This window comes from Metopolophium dirhodum, chromosome 1, assembly GCF_019925205.1.
Source record: "Metopolophium dirhodum isolate CAU chromosome 1, ASM1992520v1, whole genome shotgun sequence".
NCBI classification, from domain to species: Eukaryota; Metazoa; Arthropoda; class Insecta; order Hemiptera; family Aphididae; genus Metopolophium; species Metopolophium dirhodum.
In genome coordinates, this window is record NC_083560.1 from 10,012,064 (window position 1) to 10,034,582 (window position 22,519).

At 28.7% G+C, this 22,519-nt stretch overlaps 1 protein-coding gene across 1 annotated transcript; it reads right to left on the reverse strand.

Annotated features, from left to right (window-relative positions):
- Positions 1-12,495: 12,495 nt before the first annotated feature.
- Positions 12,496-13,863, reverse strand: LOC132936481 (uncharacterized). Its single transcript, XM_061003215.1, has 5 exons — positions 13,400-13,863; positions 13,224-13,301; positions 13,034-13,162; positions 12,916-12,972; positions 12,496-12,839 (listed from the first exon to the last, which is right to left on the reverse strand). The coding sequence occupies exons 1-5, from the start codon at positions 13,455-13,457 to the stop codon at positions 12,820-12,822; spliced, it is 342 nt and encodes a 113-aa protein (XP_060859198.1). The 5' UTR covers positions 13,458-13,863; the 3' UTR covers positions 12,496-12,819.
- Between the last annotated feature and the right edge of the window lie 8,656 nt (positions 13,864-22,519).

Sequence of the window (22,519 nt, forward strand, 5' to 3'; positions counted from 1 at the left end):
ATAAAAAAAAAGTTCTACAGACATTAGAAAAAAAGACTAATACAATTGGAAACTAAAAAGGTTCCTAAACAGTTCAAAACAAATCAAAATATTTTAGATATAGAAAATGCGAATATAAACAATCAGGGAAAATTGCATATATTATATATGTTCATTTGTTTTAGAGTTACACCAAAATCTAAAATCGATTTTGTGAAAACCCTATTTTGCGTAAAAATTCCTGTTTTTCCTTATTTTTTTTTTTTATTTTCCCGGTGCTTATGAAAATAAATAGTATTTAAAACTTAAATTAGAAATTTAATAGAAAAATTATTTTTTGGGGAATATTTTTGATAGTTTATTGAATACTAGGCAGGTACTCAAATACTTTTTAAAAGTATTTTATACAACAAAATTAATAAAACTTAAATTTTATTGGTGATCACTGTAATACAAATAATATATTTCATTTTCATACATTTTATAATTCAATAATTTTGACAAAAAAAAAAAATATATATACCTATATATTTTTATTACACAGAAAAAAAGTCGGTGTAAGAATGTAATATAACTGTTCGACTGTAAAGATATCAAAATTCAAAACTCTATATGAGGGTGGCAGTACAGTGGTGAGTGGTAGCTGTGAACATAGGTAGGTTAGGTTAGGTAGTACATTTTTAAGACAGAATAAAAATAAAAATAACTATATATTTTAAGTAATAAATTATACGTTTAAAATGTTTGCAATCTCATTTTTTTTTTACAATTTGTTGGGCTATTCGGGCTATTCGGCAATAGTCTGTGACAATTTCATAACATGTGACATAACCTTGACACGTGTGTACAATTTAGTATATATTTATACGAGTATACGATTCACTCTCTTTACCGATGTAACACGACCTCGGTTCTTAATATATATATAGAGCCTTTGAAGTACGGTGTGTGTGTACTGTCACAGTTAAATAGTCCAGTTGTACTTTATTATATATTATACTTATACATAATCATACTGTCGTGTTATTATTCATTTATACTAATACTGAAGTCATTAGTCCGTTCAGCGTCACTTTCAACAATAACATTGAATTCAAATTTAACAGCTTTTATAGTCACCCATTTGTTATCTTATGTAGTGCAAAGTGACATCCACTTTTAATAACGTAGAAATAAGATAAATATAAATATGACTCTTGTCGATAGTTATATTAAAATAGTAAAATTACGCTATAACATTCCTCCAGGTGTTCGGAGGGCTCTCGAGATTGTGTATTCGAGAATTAGATCAAATACACCGTACAATATAATTGTATGGAAAAAAGCACATTGAATGTATTAACTTCAATCAACATAAACTATTATATTATATGCCTTACCTGATTCGCAGTTGCTTGTAGATAATATTGTAGGAGTTTTAGGTTTTAGATAAAACAAAGTAATACTGTAAATTCACAAATTGAATTAAAGAACGCACTGATTATTGCTCACATAAGGAGTCCAGTTGTCGCTCGTTGAAATCGGTTTTTTGGGACTTGAGAGGTTGTTACTCTTGTGGTTGGTGATCATGCACTGGTTTAAGGGACGACGCGAGGATGCTGACCAGAGAGTGGTAGGCGGCTTTATCAAAAAGTTATCGTGAGCCTGGGAACTAGATTATTCTTTGGCGTCAGTATAAAATAAAGTCCCACACATCCTACGTAGTACCTTTATAAGTGCGTACCGATATCTTAATTGTCGTTGTTCATGGTTTTATTTGATGCGACCGATTTCTACAAACAACAGTCTGGTCGTTGTTTATTATTCTGTAAAATTTTAGTTTATTAAAATGGTGTGTGAGCATATCATTACACATTTGTCCACCTACTTCTTATTGTACAATGGTTTTTCCTATTTGAATGTACTTTAAGGATTCATTCATTATTTGTATCTATTTTCAATTTTACCATCTTTATCTGTCATGGAATTTACTGATTGATTTAAATATTTAATTCCTAAGATCAAAATATGTATGCCATTTATAAATGTAATAAATGTATCATTATTAATAAATAAATTTTGTTATAACTATTTACTATTTTTAAATCAAATATTTAAGATATAATATTATAATGATATATTATTTGAATATTATAATCAAGTGCAGTTGGACATTTTTTTATTACACATAAGTTGCAATTACTAAAGAAAAATGATAAGTGGGTAGGACACTTTTGTTGGATACATGAACTCTCAAAATGCCTGTATCCTGTCTACAACTGTTTTTGTCTTAAGGGGATTCCATACCGTGATGTTCTGTTTTTGTCTAACACACGTGTGACATAGGATTTTTAACGGAATCTTTGCCAAATGTATCAATTAATCTAATAAAGTGATGAGAATTCTGAAAACAGATTTGCTGATATGCCTGTATCCTGTCTCTAGGCAGCCCTAAGGCTCTGGGCGAGGGGATCTATCCACCCTAACACACTCTTAATTATTATGCCCCAGCTACAGATAAACGTTATGTGTAAGAATGTAAGATTTCTGTTCGATTAGTGTGGAAACTATGCAAATAGCATTCAATGCATGCTTTCAGGGATGGATTGGGGAATTCTTTCGGTATGGTAAATATTGTAAATATTAAAAAAAAACAAATAGTATTAAATACTTAAATTTAAAATACATGAGAAAAATTATTTTTTGGGAAACATTTTAAATATTATTTTTTAACAGTGTATTACTAGGTAGCTACTCAAATACTTTTTGAAAGTATTTTTAATAAGCAAAAAGTATTAGTGGTCACTATAATACACATAAAACATTTCATTTTCATACATTTTATAGATCATTAATTTTTACAAAAAAATTTGCTATTTCTCATTTCCCTATCATTCTTAACTAGTTAAAATACGCAAATTCGCCAACATTCGAAGGAAATAACTTTCGAAATAATGATTTCAGCAAAATTGTTTTTTGCACAATTGTTCTTAAGTCTTAACTCGTTGAAGTATGTATGATTCAAAAAAATCTAAAAAAAATGCTAGTTAGGTGGGTAACATAAAGTGAATTTATGCAAAATATATTATAATATTGTATATTTTGTAAAAGTAGTAAAATACCACTCACCACTGTACTTTACAATTTTGTATTTATTATATATATTTAATTTATTTAGTATTTAGTATTATGTGTTTAAAAAAAAAAATCTCTCCACTCCCTTATACAAATTCATAATCACGCCACTATTCTGTGATATAAAACTAAACAAGAAATCCTGACTGACTAGATTATGTATTAAAAAAAAAAAACAATATTAATTTCATCAAAATATTATTTATTTACAGTGTAATCAGTATTATGACTAATGACATTCTTGTTTTACCGTACCTATGTAGTGAAGCATAAAAATACAATGATGAAGTCAGACTTAATTTTTTTACTAATTGAAATATATAGTATTTTCATACACACCTGGCAGTATATAATTTTTATTAAATGATTGAATTATAAAATGTATGAAAATGAAATATATGCTTACAATGCCCATAATGGCATTATATATGTCGGTTAGTAAAATGTAGATACTAATTGATAAAAATAAATACTATTTAATAATTAAATTTCAAATACATTAAAAAAATTATTTTTTGAGGAATATTTTTAAAAACCAATTTTTAACAGTTTATTAAATACTATGTATACTGTATAATAAGTACTTAAATACTATTAAAAGTATTTTTATACCATAACGTTTCTCGTCGGCTACGTGGCGCGCAGGTTAACCGACGTGTGCATGCGCGTATGTAAATAAAATTCATCGGCTACGTTACCGACTAGAAACGACAATGAACACAATAGGACGAGCAAAAGACGACGAGTTGTCCAAGGATTGGCAAATATATACTACTAAATGCCAAACGGCTATTAAAAAGATATTGAGTATTGATCAACTTAAGAATACATAGTGAAACAGTAATAATTATAACAGATTATAATAATAATTAATAATTTAAGTAAATTATAAATAATATTTAATGTTAATAATAATGCATTCCATTTTTTTTATAAAGGTGATTTCCTTAGTGTTCCACCAATGATCCTTCCACGTAATGATGAAAAATTATGAAAATTGAAATATAATTATACATAGGTAATAATATATTTTTCTGCCGTGTAGAATTAAATTTTTTTTTATTGTTCTGAAGCTGAAGAACCGCTGGTATAAAGTTTATATATTATATATATATATATATATATATATAATTTAATAATATGTTAGTTTATACACCAGTCGAACAGTAAACATTATATTCTTACACTGACTGTTAAAACACACTAATCTGTGGAATAAATAAAATAATATTTTTAGTAAAAATTATTGAATTATAAAATGTATGAAAATGAAATGTATTATTTGTATTACTTAGAGACCACTAGTACAATTATTGGTTTGCTTAACAACAGTGTTGTATAAAATACTTTTAAAAAGTATTTGAGTTGGTACCTGCCTATTATTTAATAAACTATTAAAAATATTCTACATAAAATAATTTTTCTTACGTATTTCCTATTTAAGTTTTAAATACTATTTATTTTCACTATTAGTAGGTACCTAGATTTTAATAACCGAATTATGAGTTTTTTTTTTATTATCAAACATCCGCATCAATCCACCTTTCAAAGCATGTATCGAAATAATGCTATTGGTTTCTACACTAATCAAACAGTAACCTTACATACTTACTCCGACCGTTTATCTGTGGTAGGGGTGAAATTGAAGGTGGGTGAGGGTTAATAGATTCCCCCAGAACCTTAATAACATTTGTGTACAAGAAAATAAGACTTTCTTTTATAAACCGCGTAAGTAGCTACCTTCATTATATTATGATACAAACAAAATAAATTTAATATTTTGAATAAATTCACTCTATAAGTTATAACTTATTACCCATAATTATGTTTTTGAAATATGTATTTCAACAAGTTAAGAACAATGGTGCAAAATATATTTCCGGAAATTATTATTTTGGAATTTAAATCATTCCGAAGGTGCCATTTTATGTTTATACGTAAACACACAACACTGAACTTTACTGCGACGCTTATAGAGAAATTTGATTTCTTTACGTATTTTAACGAGTTAATAATAATAGCGAAATCACATTTAGAGAGCCATATTATTTCTACAACAAATCAAACTAAGACATTAAAAAAAAAATATTATATTATATTATATTTTGTATTAATTTAATGCATTTAAAAATGTTAATAAAAATAATATTTAGATAACAATCAAAAATATTTCTCAAAAATATCCTTGAGTATGTGCATATTATGCACATGGCTAAAATATAATTTTTTTCCTACTACACATTTTACATTAAAATGGGAATTACCGTGGTGGGGGTAAATATCTGTGTGCGCACGGATATAATAGTAAAAACGTGGGCATGTGGGTGTCGCTCTGTTGATGAGTAGGTTCCAAGTGGGTCACTATAATGGATGATGATAAAAATTTAAATTCAATGATATAATATTATTGTATAAGAAAAACGATTCTGAGCGAAAACGGTCAGTCAGCCTATGATATTACTAGGCACCACGAACTATTGTGAAAAAACTTGTGTAAAAATTATTTTCAATCCTTAGCTATAAAAGTTGAGCAATTTATACATTTTTAACTACAAAATAATTATGAAACTTTAAGTTTGATATATTTTGTCAAAATTTGAACATTAAATGCTTATAAATTAAATTGTGCCTATGTATTTTTATATTTTTTAACTGCCATCGTAACAATATATCAGAAGCATTGCATTAAACTTTCACGCTTAATGTTATATATTGATATCACGCTATATTGATATATATAAAAAAAAAATTAAAAAAATTAAAAATATAACGTATACAGTTTTAGTAAGCGAAAAAAAAACGTTATTTGTTCAAATTTAGTGATAGAATTTACTTAAATTATTAATTATTATTATAATCTGTTATAATTATTTTTTATCAATATGTATTATTATAAGTACATCATATTTTCATACCCATTGTCTTTTAAAAAGCCATTTGGCATTTATATTCTTATAATAAATTAAATTTTTTGGTTTATTTGATATTAATAATATTTATACCTGTACAATTTTATTTTTATGCATTAAATGCTTATAATATTCTCATAAGCTAATAAAATGAAACAAGATGACTCTTTGAACGTGCAAAGTGTTATTTTGCAATCATTATTAACTCATTGAAATACGTGAACAATTCAAAAACCAAATTATTCTATAAGTTAGTAAAGTTCAGTGTTGTGCATTTGTGTATAAACTTAATATGGCAACTCCGTGTAATATATGATATTTAGACTTAAATAAAAACACAGGATAACTATTAAACGATGGACCATATAGAATGTGGGGTGACGCCAGACGATACGGCATTGTAACTCATATACTTCAAGACCCCGTCGACAATTTTCCGAACAAAACGTTGGGACATAATAACACAATAAATTACCAGCGGCACCTTTGTCATACCGCTGAAGACAAAATCATAAACACATCAATACGTAAATACAGATATCGATGCATATCACCAGAAGAAGAGATTACACCAATTATATAAGGACCGCATGGAATCGACTCGCCAGCAGTTTTTTCCACAAGACGATCCGATGCACAACATCCACGCCAGTCAGCGTCACGATACACCTTCTCCACTGCTCAAAGGAGTATCTACCACCATCGATTCAGACGTATATGTATATTGAATCACTTCAACATTCGATATGACCATCTAATTAATTATCCCATATTACTCAACGAATTCACCCTTGCATTTCTTAAACCTATTTATCTATCCACCCCCTTACAATACAAAACTCTGTGACTATCGTCGTATTACAACGTTATTATAACTCTAGATATATACCACAATAATTTAATTATCACTAGATCGTAATTCTAATTATTTATTCAGAATATAAGCGTAATCTTAGATACCTACTACCATAATTTATTTATTATTAGATCGTAATTATAATTATTTACTTAGAATATAAGCATAGTCTTAAGTGCTCATCAACTTAAAATTATTACATTCGATAACGTCGACTGTGTACGAACGCTACGAATGTAGGGATGTTTAAGAGCAGAATTTAGTTTATAGTATAACCATAAGCGCACACCAATATATATTGCACATCTATATTATTATTATAAGATCGTAATTATATTATTTATTTAGAATATAAACATAGTTTTAAGTAATCATTAACTTAAATTACATTCGATTAGCCGTCGACTATGTACGACTGCTGTGAATGTAGGAATTCTTAAGAGGAGAACTTAGATCATAATCATATTTGTTTATTTAGAATATAAGCATAATTTTAGATACATGCTACTATAATTTATTTGCTTTTAGATTATAACAATATTTACTCATTTAGAATATAAGCATAGTTTTAAGTGCTCATCAACTTAAATTACATTCGATTAGCCGTCGACTGTGTATGACTGCTACGAATGTAGGGATTTTAAGAGCGTACGATAATAGTCACAGTCACAATAGTTAGAATACGGAACCAACATTCCTGTTATTCAAACACTATATTAGGCCTTGGAAAACCACTCTATACTCTATAAAACCCTGCGACTCAAAATACATATATTGTCAGTAACTATTTAAATTCTATTGTATAGATTGGTTATTTTAAGGAATATTATGAAACAGTTAAAATATTCTATACTTAAAATATCTTTTAATGTTAGACATGTAATAATTTTTCTTTCTTCAGTTAGAATTGGGCATTCTAGGAGAACGTGTTTTATGGATATAATTGAATTGTTTCAGAGTTCGCAGGTTGGTCTCAGGTCTCTTCTCATTAAGTGGACGTGGGTTATATTTGTGTGGACAAACATAGGTATACAGACTTCAGGCTTCAGAACAATAAAAAAAAAAATCAATTCTACACGGCGGATAAATATATTATTACCTATGTACAATTATATTTCATTTTTCATAAGTTTTAATATAATTTTTCATCATTACGCGGAAGGTGGAACACTAAGGAAATCACCTTCATAAAATGGAATGTATTATTATTAACATTAAATATTATTTATAATTTACTTAAATTAGTAATTATTATTATAATTTGTTATAATTATTACTGTTTCACTATGTATTATTAAGTTCATCATATTTCATACTCATTGTCTTTTTATTAGCTGTTTGGCATTTAGTAGTATATATTTGCCAATCCTGGGACAACTCGTCCTTTTACATCGTCTTTTGCTCGTCTTTTGCCCGTCCTATTGTGTTCATCGTCGTTTCTAGTCGGTAACGTAGCCGATGTATATTATTAACATACGCGCATGAACTCGTCGATTCACCTGCCCGCCACGATACCGACGAGTCCATGCGCGTATGTAAATAAAATACATCGGCTACGTTACCGACTAGAAACGACGATGAACACAAGAGGTCGAGCAATAGACGAGCAAAAGACGAGGACGAGTTGTTCCAGGATTGGCAAATATATACTACTATAATAATCAACCACTGTACGAAAGGGCGATACAACTAATATAGGTAATACGAATACGGGACATGGGCACCACCTATTTAAAGGTTATAAAATAATATATTAATATTATATATAATAGGGGCGTTATATAGGTAAGCTTGAAACTAATATGCAATAAGCAGATAAGCTCTGGCTCTATTACCTTAAATACATAAACACATTTCTTCCGTGAATACTATGACCAATTACGATAAATTCGTACTAGGTACATACATACACAATTGCAATTATTTTATATCATATTTATTAATATAATAATTTGTTATTACTTTCTCATTTTAAACATTTTTTTTTTCTTGTAACGATTAATTATAATAATATATTATACTTAATGTATCTATACTAAATAATACCTTATTTATACTAATAAATAAAAATTCAACGCATGTAAAAATATAACGTATATAAATTTGGTAAGTGAAAGAAAAACGTTATTTGTTCAAGTTTAGTGATAGAATTTACTTAAATTTAGTGATACATAACAATTTTCAAACAGTGCAGGTGGTACGCAAATATTAAAAGGATGAGAACCGCTGGTATTTAATATATTACATAATATGTTAGTTTTTACACAGGTCGAACAGGCCGAACAGTAAACGTCCGTGAAGTTGGCCCTTACACTTTTTCAAAAAAAGTTTTGCACAGTGCCAATATTTTGCAAGTAATTAGCAAGAATTTGCAAGTCCAATCCCAGAATTTGCAAGTCAAAAATAAAGGAGTTATAAGGGGTGGAACCGAGGAAGGGCTAACTTCACGCAGCCCTGACTTGTTGTCAGAAACTTTCAAAACTGGTGTCAAAACACTCGTTATAATTAGCAAGAATTTGCAAGTCCACTCCCGAAATTTGCAAGTCAAAATTCCTACCCCTACGATTTTTCAAAGTTTTCCACCCCAGCCCTGACTTGTTGTCAGAAACTTTCAAAACTGGTGTCAAAACACTCGTTATAATTAGCAAGAATTTGCAAGTCCACTCCCGAAATTTGCAAGTCAAAATTCCTACCCCTACGATTTTTCAAAGTTTTCCACCCCAGCCCTGACTTGTTGTCAGAAACTTTCAAAACTGGTGTCAAAACACTCGTTATAATTAGCAAGAATTTGCAAGTCCACTCCCGAAATTTGCAAGTCGAAAATCTCACCCCTACGATTTTTCAAAGTTTTCCACCCCAGCCCTGACTTGTTGTCAGAAACTTTCAAAACTGGTGTCAAAACACTCGTTATAATTAGCAAGAATTTGCAAGTCCACTCCCGAAATTTGCAAGTCAAAATTCCTACCCCTACGATTTTTCAAAGTTTTCCACCCCAGCCCTGACTTGTTGTCAGAAACTTTCAAAACTGGTGTCAAAACACTCGTTATAATTAGCAAGAATTTGCAAGTCCACTCCCGAAATTTGCAAGTCAAAATTATACTTTAACATATTATACTACATAATTATGGCATTTACTATAGCTTACTTATGCTAAAATAATTAAATGTAAAAAATAATTTAAAATGAAATAATTTAAATTACAATGTAAATCATTTAAGAATTTATTATAGGTTGTTTAAGATAAATATTATAAGATATAATTAGCAAGAATTTGCAAGTCCACTCCCGAAATTTGCAAGTCGAAAATCTCACCCCTACGATTTTTCAAAGTATTCCACCCCAGCCCTGATTTGTTGTCAGACACTTTCAAAACTAGCCCACCACAAATAATTACTTAGAATCATTAGGTTTGTAACATTGGTATTAACATAGTTATGAGTTTCAGTTTGATAGCTGTTTAATTAATATGTACAGTAATTTATTTTGATAATAAGAAAAAAAAATTAAATGCTTATAAAGATATCAATGTATTCATTTTTAATATGTCAAATGTAATATTATAAATTATAATGTTTATTTAACACTTGTTTTTCTAGAGATTTAAGAGATAAGTAATACATGAAAATATGAATTTACCTCCAAAGCGATTTTTATGAATTTTGTTTTTTAAAATGTTTGTTTTTATAAGCATAATAATGGCACTTTTAAAAAAAGTCGGTTAAATTTTCTTTGGAAGTTATGGTTAAAAAATCTTCAAAATCTTATTATTAAGTTTAAAATTCTGTTTTTTTAGGGTTCCGTAGCAAAAAACGGAACCCTTATAGATTCGTCATGTCTGTCTGTCTGTCCGTCATGGTGTCACTGCCACTTTTCTTCGAAACTATGAGAGCTATACTGTTAAAAGTTAAAACTTGGTAAGTAGATGTATTCTATGAACCGCATTAAGATTTTCACACAAAAATAGAAAAAAAATACATTTTAGGGATTGCCCATACTGAAACTCAATAATTTGTTTTCATCCAACCCATACGTGGGGGGTATCTATGGATAGGTCTTCAAAAATGATATTGAGGTTTTTAATATCTTTTTTTTTAAACTAAATTGTTTGCGCGATAGTCACTTCAAAAGTGGTAAAATTTGTGTCTTTCCCCCCCCCCCCCCCTATAACTTCTAAAATAAGAGAATGATAATACTAAGAAAAATATATGATGTACATTACCATGCAAACTTCCACCGAAAATTGGTTTGAACGAGATCTAGTAAGTAGTTTTTTTTAATAAGTGAATAAGTAGACAAGTAAATAATAATAATAATAGTAATATATATAATATAATATAATATATATATATTTTGTCATGTATATATTTAAAAATGTAATCTTAATCACAGGCTAAGATAGACTAAGATGGGCTATAATGCCATAGTGGACTGAGACTTGGTATAAGACTTCTGCTGGACCTGGTGGTCATAGGCGTGCGCAGGAATTTTTCACAGGGTGTGCAGAATTATTTTAGTAGGGGTTACTTGACCTACTACAAATCAGTAAGATAAATATTGTGTCTATATTATAATAATTAATTTATAATAAATTTTAATTTTAAAATAAAATAACTATTAGTCTACATAGGTATTACATATTATTATTTATTACATATAAAACTAAATGTACTTAATATACAATAGTCAATAGCATTTACATTTATAATAGTCATAGTTTATCATAGTCTGAGCATCTCCATGTAATAATCTTCTTAAACAAAAAAATCTTTCAACTGGTCTTTTTTTCTCTGATGAATAATATCGGATAACAAAAGACATTTGCTCATTGTGACCAACATCACTAGTTTCGTCCGCGATGATTGAAACTTTTTTTCCACAAAGTTCAGTAGAAATTTTCCTACGGATAATATTACAAATTGATAAAATTAGGTCATTTTGGATATGGTTACTCGTATATAACGCATTCCGAGGCCCATTATCTAAATGATCTTTTAATACTGGATCATATTTTTTAAGCAAATTGACTAATTCTAAAAACAGCCCTTGGTGTAATTCTGAACTTTTTTCAATATGTCCACGAAATGGACGGCCACCTAATCCTAAGCATAAAGTAACATCAATAAGACGATACATTATTTGTCTGTTATGCAATTTTTGTTTCTCTTTTTGAGCAAGCTGAATTTCATTACTTTTGTCTATCAGAACATCTATTGATTTACAGTTTAAAAAATAACTCATTGAAGTAGTACTGTTTATATGGGACATGGAAAGCTGATGTGTTCTAAACTTATTAGTTCCTAAACGCCAATTATTAAAACCCAAACGTGAGAAGGTCTTATCTAATTGTCCATTATTTTTTCCATTAGAGTGTAAAAAAACTCTACAGCTGAAACAATAAGTACGATCTAGTTTAACACTGTATTCCAGCCAGCTGAAACTCTTAAACCATTCTTTATGAAATTGCCTTTGAGTGTTTGACATTTTGGTTCTTGGATAGTTTTCAAGAATTGGTTGATAAGGACTTCTTTTTATACGATCAGATAATTCAATTTTATTAGAAGGCAATGGAGTTGCTGGATCTAGAGGATGTAGGAGAGTACAATTGGGCTGGTTAGATGGTAAGAGCATACGACAATCTGAAAGTAATAGTATATATATATATTTGTAAATTATAACACAATTAAAACATTGATACAAGCTAAAACTTTAACTACATCTACATGGCACAATATTAGTAATACAGCAGTGGTTAATAGCAATGTACATTAAAAAATACATTTTACAGAATAAATTATAAATTATTATTATAAATTTGCTTATAATTATAATGTTTTAAATTATAATGTAACTAAAACATTGAATATTGGTACAACAAAAAATAATAACTGGCTACATAACACAATATTTAGGATATACAGCGGTGGTGATTAGTGATTAGTGATTACTTATTAGTTACACACATTAGAACATGAACCAGGGACCTGTTAAACAACACCAAAACAATAAAATTACATTTAACATTTACTTCATAGAATTTATTAGATTTAAAGTACATACCTATATTTGAATTGTTTAAGTCTGATTCTTTCTCTATAGTATTATCTAATGTATTATCTAAAATAAAAATTGTATTTCATTGACTGTATCAGTAAAACTGTTTTCTTTAATATCTTACTTAAATCATTGACTTTTGGTGATTGATCAGACATCAACAACGAGGCATCCGGGTAGTCTGTAATTTTATCAATAGACATTGGATCATCTGGATCATTTGTAGGCGCATTAATATAAGAAAATGTATTATCTAAAATAAAAAAATTATTTTATTGACTGTATCAGTAAAACTGTTTTCTTCAATATCTTACATAAATAATTGACTTTCGGTGATTGTTCACACATCAACAACGGGTTGTCTGTATTTTTATCAATAGACATTGGATCATCTGGATCATTTGTAGGCGCATTAATATGAAAAAAATTTATTATTTAAAATGAAAATTGTAATTAAATGCATTTAGTATTTTCATAAAATTTTTCTTACCTTGTTTTTCTTTATGTTTGAAAAAATTCAACAATGTATTTTGTTTTTTTGAAGCCATACCAATTATAATATAATATCAAATATTACGACTTACGATTTAAGAATTAAGATTCAGTAATTCGAATATTAATCAATAATCATAGACATGTCTATGATATTATATAATATATTATTGACGTTTTGTTATTAACATTATTTTATTAATTGAAAACCAGAAAACTGATGTGATAAACACAAAAAATTGGAGGGAAACACTATCAATCAAAAATTCTTCTACCCGAATTCGTAGTTAAATCTTTGAACACGGTCATGAACATGAACATAATACCAAATAATACCACAATAGACATTTATAGATATATTATTATTAGGTATTGCGTTATCTCGATGAACGGAGTATCTATAAATATTATTCGTGTAATTACATAATAATGTTATATATTTATATACCTACGTATATATTATATAATATGATACAGAATAAATTATACCGACTCTCAATAATCAGTTTTAAATAATTAAAAACAATGTTTCATAAAAAATTAAAGTATGCACACATTATTGCAGGGTGTGCAGCTGCACACCCTGCACACCCCGTGCGCACGCCTATGCTGGTGGTGGGGCCAAAGTTCGTGCCGGCCGAACTAAACGACTTAATATTTACGTTACTTGGTGCTACGGAACCCTTCGTGTTCGAGTCCGACTCGCACTTGGCCGCTTCTTTTTTAAATGTGAGTTGTTCAATGTTCATCCTTATCTTTTTGGTGGAATCAGACCTTACCTATATATTGCTTACTTTATATTTTATTGTTAATAAAGAAATTTAATAAAAAAAAACTTCTGTTGCCCTGGGGCGATAAATGTTTAAATACGGTCTAGTACATTTAAGTTGTTGCTTTTACATTGTAAAAACGCACTTGATATATTCTATTTCATTCTATAATTTATTATGTGAGGGTTTTTTATTTTGTTATAATATTTTTGAGGACTAAAGGGTTATAAATTATTGTGTTAGTTTTATTTAATTATACATTTATATTTTATTGAATGCCATAAATTAAAATGTGATTTTTTTGAACTTGGTATTTAATAAATTACATATTATAAATAAGAATAAGTAATATAAATTCCTATATACAATAATATGTACCTACAATTAATTAATGATGAAATACGTTACAAATATTATACCTAACCTTAGATGTATTTGTATTACCTGGATCCTATATTTTTATTTCTAAGTGTTTCACTTCGCATTTGCAGTCTTAAATCATGTTTTATGTCTACATGAACATGGTACACATACAATAGGTAGGTACCTATACAAAACTAGTAGCTACCTATACCTAACTACTAGGTATATGTATTTTATTTATCCATTCTGTTTTTTACACTTGTATTATTTTTAAGGTTGAATGTCAAACGATCGCAAGAAAAAATACAAGATGTTTATGGTCAAAAACACTAATATTAGGTACATTAAAACAAACACATTATTGTAATAATCCACTGAGTCCCATGTGATAGCCGGGGAAATTGCCATCACGTACACACACACACTCATACATGATACATGTATACTATACATACGCACAGTGCACACACTCCTGTCGAACTCTATGACACCTGCATACAGCATACATGATGCACGGAAGCGGTGGCGTTAAATAACAAAATATTATCAATTATCAATTATCATGTTGCTACATTTGTCAGCACAATTTGTTTCTCGAGTCCTACCTATGTTAGTGACTTACACGCTAAAACATATACTTTATCTTTTTTAACTTTGTGTCCATATGCCCAATGAGCTATGATAAATATTATTGTAATATATTATATATTACATTATTATGTCTATTATAGCATACAAAAGTACAAACAAGATAGGTTTTTATCGAAATCTATTTTTAATATTATTCGCCGGCCGCTCGCGCTGGAGAAGACCATGTAAGTGTTATTTTTATCAATTTTGTTCAAATGGTTCAATATATTATGTATATTATTATTTTCAATATCGTGCTATTTTTAATACGATTATAAATTACTAGAGAAATATTTTTCATTCATTAGCAGAACGCCGTTGTCTTCGATAGTTCGATGTGTAGCTGCCATCAGAGGTATTGAGTTTTCAATTAACTGTCTTATTTTCGCATTTAAGGTTTTTTTTTTTTAAATGGACAATCAAAAGGTAAGTACCTAATTGATTATAGTAGGTAGTATTATAAATTATAATAGATAATAATAATAATAATTGCGAGCATTATTAAACAGCGAAAATAACTTTACCTAATATGTTTTTGATATTTAAAATACATAATATTATATATTATTCGTGTTACAATAAAATGTAAACTGTCAATAATTTTTAGACTTCATTATCAAATTGTACTGGCATTGAAGTATTAAACACTACCGGGGTTGGCCGTTGGGGTATAGTCTAGTAAACTCATACATTTTAGAACTTATTTATATAAGACATAAACCAAATTATATATTCAAAATATATCAAACATACATACCTATGAATTTATGTTTATTATAATATCAAATATGTTTAAAAGTAAAAAATACAATATCATAGGTAGTATAAAGTATAATATTTCAGATTCTGACTGTAGCGATATATGTACTTATTGTATTTAGTACTTACAATGATATGTGTTTTTTTCCTGGATGTCAGTAACATTCAGAGTAGAAAAAATTCTCCGATTTTCGAGTTCAGCATGTTTTCTGATATAAAAGTAAATCTAGTTGGTACTTATGAGAGGTAAAAATGGAAATTTCAAAGTATTTTTAGTCGTTTTAGAAAGCATCAAGAAAAAGAAAAAAAAAGGTGGGTAAATGGATGTCGCTCTGCTGTATAGTAGGTTACAAGTGGGTCACTGTTTAATGGATGGTATTAAATTTGAATTCAATGATATACTATCATTGTATACGAAAAACGATTCTGAGCTGGGACGGTTTGTTATGTGGATATTTTATATTCTATTTAAATTGTTATTATTTATTATAAATACGGTAGAAACCTTTTGTTTGGGAGAGGAAGTGTCAAATATTAGTGTTAATCCTTTAAAAACAAAAATATTTACAGCATAAAAGTCAAATCTAAACTTTTATTACTTTTTATATGATAACAATTTTAACAGATCTTAAAAACAATTAATTTTACTCCAAATATTTACAATAAAATTGTCAAAAACCATAAAAAAAACAACCTATTTTATACCATTTTGCATATTTCTTTAATAAGTATAGTACAAAAGATAATTGTAAAAAAAAAAAACAATATTTTTTTTTTATTAATTAACTCGCGCAACTTAGGCCATTGGGTGGTTTTGAACTGGGAGGGAGGGTACTATAGGTTTTTGTAAACACATGTGTTTTAGTATTTATAATTATTATTTCCTAAAATACTCTAAACAATATTCGTGGTATCATTCTTAAATATATAATATTTTAACGTGTACAATCGTACAGATTAACTTATAGTTTAGAATGAATATTATGACGTGTATTAGTTAGGAACAACTTAAATATTAAAACAATAAAATAATAATAAATATAAATTGTGTATAGCAGTCCCGACGTGGAAGAAAACCAAAAGTCGATTATGATTCAGTGTTTGAAATCCTTAGTAGAGAAGCAAAACATATCTTTGATTCAAATGGAGTTCTATCAGCATACTCAAGTTCAATTTGGGTCAAAATTAGTGATGAACTAAAGGGAAAAATATCTGCTGGGTCACTTTACATAAGCATTTTACAAGATCGCCAGTCTTGGCGAACAAATTTGTTAAAGATTCTTGGTATAACAATTGATCAAAATACTTCTGAAATTGAAGAAGATGTGCTTGAAAGTTCTGAAAATTTAGACGTTAAAAGTGATTCTGGTTCCGATGGAAATTTAAAGACATTTAAATTTGATATACCTTACACAGAATATATTAAAATGAAACCGACAGGCGTTCGTTACGGAAAAAGAGATAAGCCATTTACTGTCTTAAAACAAGGCATATGGACCAATATTATGAATGATGCTTTCCTTAAAAACCACAAACTACCCTGTGCGTTCATTTATAAAAGATGTAGAGTAGCTTTAGATATTTATCGAAGCAAACATTTTATCGAGTTCAAAGGAAGGTGTAAAGATTGTTTGTCAGAGATGGTTGGATGGGCTGATAAAGAACCATTGGAAGGTCTCCCTCTCTCAGTAACAGTTGTAACACAAGATACCCGAGATAAATGGGCTGAACATAGATCAAAAAGACAATTAAAAGGTTCAAAAAGATTTGATGTGGGGAAAGATCTATCCAGAAGTTGTGCTAGTAATTGGCAGAGAAGCGAAGTGTCGTCTATGGATTTTGGTGACAAATTACCACCAAATATCTATAGTAAACCGGTGCTTAGAAAATGCAAACAGGAGTATAATGATTATATGTTAGGAATAAATGAAAAGTGCCCAATTAAATCTCTAATTGAATTAAAACACAGTAAATATAGTGGTTCAATTCATACAATAAGCGCTGATAAGTTTTTATTCATTACTGGACTCCTTACCAATTGGTAGTTTACAAACACATACAAAAGTCTTATTGTAGACTAGCTATTGACGCTACAGGGAGCTTAGTAAAAAAATTAATAAGAACAAATCAACATCTTAAATCTAGTCATATATTTTTGTACGAGGCAGTTGTTTCAACTACTTCGTATCAAGTTCCTGTAACACAAATGCTGAGTGAAAAGCAGGATACACTAACCATTTTTTATTGGTTAGGACAGTGGTTAAAAGATGGAGTTTCAATTCCTCAAGAAGTGGTTTGCGATTACTCCAAAGCATTGTTGGGTGGCATTACCAGGGCTTTTTGCAATGGACTTTCGTTACATGATTATGTAAACAACTGTTTAGCTGCATCACATGGAAATATTTCAGCGAAACCCGTTTGCTACTTACGAGTTGATGTTGCTCATTTGATCAAGTTGGTATGTAGGTGGACGTGTTGGAAAGGCAAGCGAACAATCAGATTAAAGGAATTTTATGTGAGATGTACTAGGCTACTTATAAAGTCTGAGTCTTTATTTGAATTCAAAAATATTCTCATAGATATATTGACCGTATGTTATAGCGAAACTGAAGGTGAATGTCAAATATCTAATACCAAACACCCTTCTGAAGTTGCACGTGTAAAACTATTAAACCAAATAAAAAATATTTCCCTTTTTGAAAACACTGTAGACATTGATGAATATAATCAATCAGTTAACGAAGACGATTTTAAACAACTTGACAAAGAAAGTGATGATGAGCTTTATTCAGAAGAGGAAAATTATTCAAAATCAACTTTTTCTAAAATTACAATTTTCATAGATGACATTAAACGAGAAAGCAAATCAAGAGCACATTTTAAAGGAGATAAAATCAGTGCATATTTCATACCAGAATTTGGTGAACAGATTTTAAGGATTTGTAAAGAATTCCCTTTATGGACAAATGTCATGCGGCCTTTTTTTAATTCCCCGTATGAAACTGCAACGTCTGCTTCTGTTGAGGGAAATTTCTCAGAATTAAAAAACAGAATATTACAAACATCTACACAAATGTCTGTAGACCGTTTCGTTTCGATGCACTTAATTAGTATAGAACAAATGATGAAAATAGCTAGAAGTCATCAAATAGATTTAAAAAATACAGGTAATTTTCTTATATTTATAATAGTTTAACAATTAAGTGATATATATATATACTAATAATAACATAACATTATGTAATATTTTAACGTAAATAATTTAATTTTAATACCATGTTGTTTGTCCTGTAGAAAAAATTGCTCCTGTAATACCGAAAAAATCGAAAACATATTATGACTCCCCGAAAAGTTCTTTATTAGTTGAATCTGAACAGTCATCGCATAGTTATACTGATCCAGTTGTGAAAGATGCATCGGGGGAGGGGCTTGTATGCAAAAGTAGTTCACCGCATATACATGATGACTGTTAGTCATTATAGATTGTTGTTAATTTTAATATTTTTAAAAATCTTATAATATATTTCTTACAGACGTAACCTGTGACATAATAGACGGTACCAGTCGGTATAGTTCTGTTTTAAAAAAATCAAGATCATTATCACCTGACATTTCAGACAGTAGAAAAAGAAGGAAAGATACCAGTTAGTTACATATTTATATTAAAATATAATATCATTTTCATTTTCATTTTATTCATAAAATATATTATAATAAAATAATAAATTATATATTTTAATATTATTCATTTTATTTTCATTTATTTTCATTATTTTTAAATGTTAATTTAATTTAAATAGTTTCAGATAAACCGTTTGATACACGGATTAATGATGAAATCACTACTTTATCTAAAAGATCTCCATCATTGCAATCAAATGGCAGTCCAAAATCTAAAAACCAATTGAATAACGGAGAAATTATCTATACTAATATTACATATGGATCACACGTTGCAGAAAAAGGTTAATATTATATTATTTTATAGTATGATTTAAACTTTATATTTTATGCAAACTAATCAATATTATACAAATAACGAATGCAATATAACATAATGTTAACTTCTAAAATTTAAGTAAAAATTTAAAAGTTTTTCAATTTTTTTAGTTAGGTACCGATTAAATATTAGTTTTATTAAATTTGTTTTAATATCAAAAATGCAAAATGTTTTGACTGGTGCTACTGAATTAAAAACAAAAAAACCGTAATTGACATTACTTTTTCCGAAGTATTGGTTTTTATTATTATTATACATATACAGGGTGATCCATTTAATATAAGACACTCATTATTTTAAAAAGTATTAATATTTTTCTTTTTGGAATATTAAAATTTTATAAATTTTCAAAATGTTTTAGACCACTTATTATTTTAACCCTTATTTTTGTAGGGGAAACCACATTCAACTTTTGGATTTTAAATTGCAACCTATATGTTTAAAATTTTAAAAAATGTTAAAGCAATTTTTTTTATGAATTTTCATAAAAGAATTTTAATTTTTGAATCATTCGTTGGTGAGATATAAGCCCTCAAAATGAGGGTTTTTTTGTGGTATAGTATTTTTTGTTTGTAAAGACCAGGAGTTAAACATTCTGTTCATTCGTCCAAGTTAAAAGATAACCACCATACCTAGTAGGTACCTATAATAAATATTTATAACCATACTAATCAGGGTTGGCACGAAAAAGCCAACCCTGAAAAAACCCAGGCTGCTTTTCTGGGTTAAACCCACTTAATATTTTGAAAAACCCATGAAAAACCCGTGCTGCTTTTCTGGATAAAATACTCTTTTTTTTTACACACTTTTCTTTAGTTCGCTTTCACGTCTGTTTGTCTGTCTGTAATCAAATCTTGCGCGCTCGATTTTATGCACTTTTTGTCGATGAAAAATTCTGAAAATTGGTATAGACCTTTGATGATAATCCGTTGTCATTTAGGGACACGGACCTACAGGTAGGCGATGACGGGTGTGCAAAGTCATCTCCGAGGAAGTAAAGGTATGAAGGGTTTCTCTGGTTCAAGATGGGTTAACCTAACCATTACTCGCCGAAAAAAAAATCAGCGTTGGAGAGGAACTCCCGGCATCCCCCCTACACGGATTCTAAAAAAAAAATTTACTTTTAACTGAAAAGTAGAAAATAAAAAAATAAAAAATTTTTTTTTTAAAAACACACTTTTATATAAAAACATAAAAAATAATGAAAAATTTAAAAGTGTGTGGAGCATCATACAAAACATTTAAAGCCGAGCTAAGTCTCACATACACTTCTTTGTTCAATCCTGTTTATAAGATAGTGACTGGGAGTATATGTCAAGTGTAAGAGCACCTCACACTTTTAAATTTTTCGTCAGTAAATTGTTCATTATTTTTTATGTTTTTATAAAAAAGTGTGTTTTTTTATTTTTTTTTTATTATATAGTTTTAGCGGGGCCAGTTTAGAGATAACGCCATAAGAGAAAAATCAAATAACAGTGCGGCTAATACATGGAAAAAATTCCAAGTTTTTCGGATGGGTTTTTTCAGAAAAAACCCGATAAAAACCGCCCATTTTTATTTTACAATAAAACCCACCGGGTTTTTTGATGGGTTTTTTAAGAAAAAACCCGATAAACCCCCTGATTATTATTTTTACAATAAAACCCAAACGGGTTAGGTTTTTTCGATAGAGCCCAGGTTTTTGCCAACCCTGATACAAGACAATTGTATTGCTGTTAGTCTCGAATATCGATAAGTACCTACAACCTACAACTTATAAATTGTTGGTATTAATTATAGGTTTTTTAATTTAAAAATCCAAAGTTGATACATGTTTATCATATAACAAAAATGATAACATTTTAGAAATATTAGTAACTTATAGATTTCATTAAATTACAATATTTGCAAAAAAAAAATAATTTTAAATAGTTAAAACTTTTTGAAATACTCAGTGTTTAATGTTAAATGGATCACCCTGTATATTTTTAAAGTACTTTTTTGGTGCTGAATCTAACAATTTTTCCTTATAGTATACTAAATTATATCGGTGGTCCCTACTTAATTTAAAAAAATTTATAAAAATGTTCAACTGTTCAGATTTTTTTTCCTCTGAAAAACTTTTTTGGCTGTAAAATTGCTTCAAATTATTTACATAGTATCTTTAAATACTCATCACATTTACAGTTAATAATATAAAGTATTGTAGTGATAAATATATTATAGATATATAAATAATATAATACTTAACAGAAAATACTATGATTATACCTACTTTAGGTGAGAACACCAATATGACCGAAATCCTGTCAGATTCTTCATCATTCATTAGTAAAGAAACTATCGATGAAGAAGAACAATGGAGAGGATTCAAGTCAGAAAAAGTAGAAACCGTAGAAAAAGCCACGAGAAAAAAACGCCCTACGAAGTATATGGATTCATGTCCAGAAATAGACCGAATACTTAATTCATCTAGGATGAGATCGCATTTAAATACGCTAATGTTGAACGGCAACATTTCTTCCACTTGTCATTATAAAAAGACTGCCTACATAGTATCAAATACGTGTTCATTTGATGCAGTCATAGTTGGGATAGTTGTCGCATATAATGATTA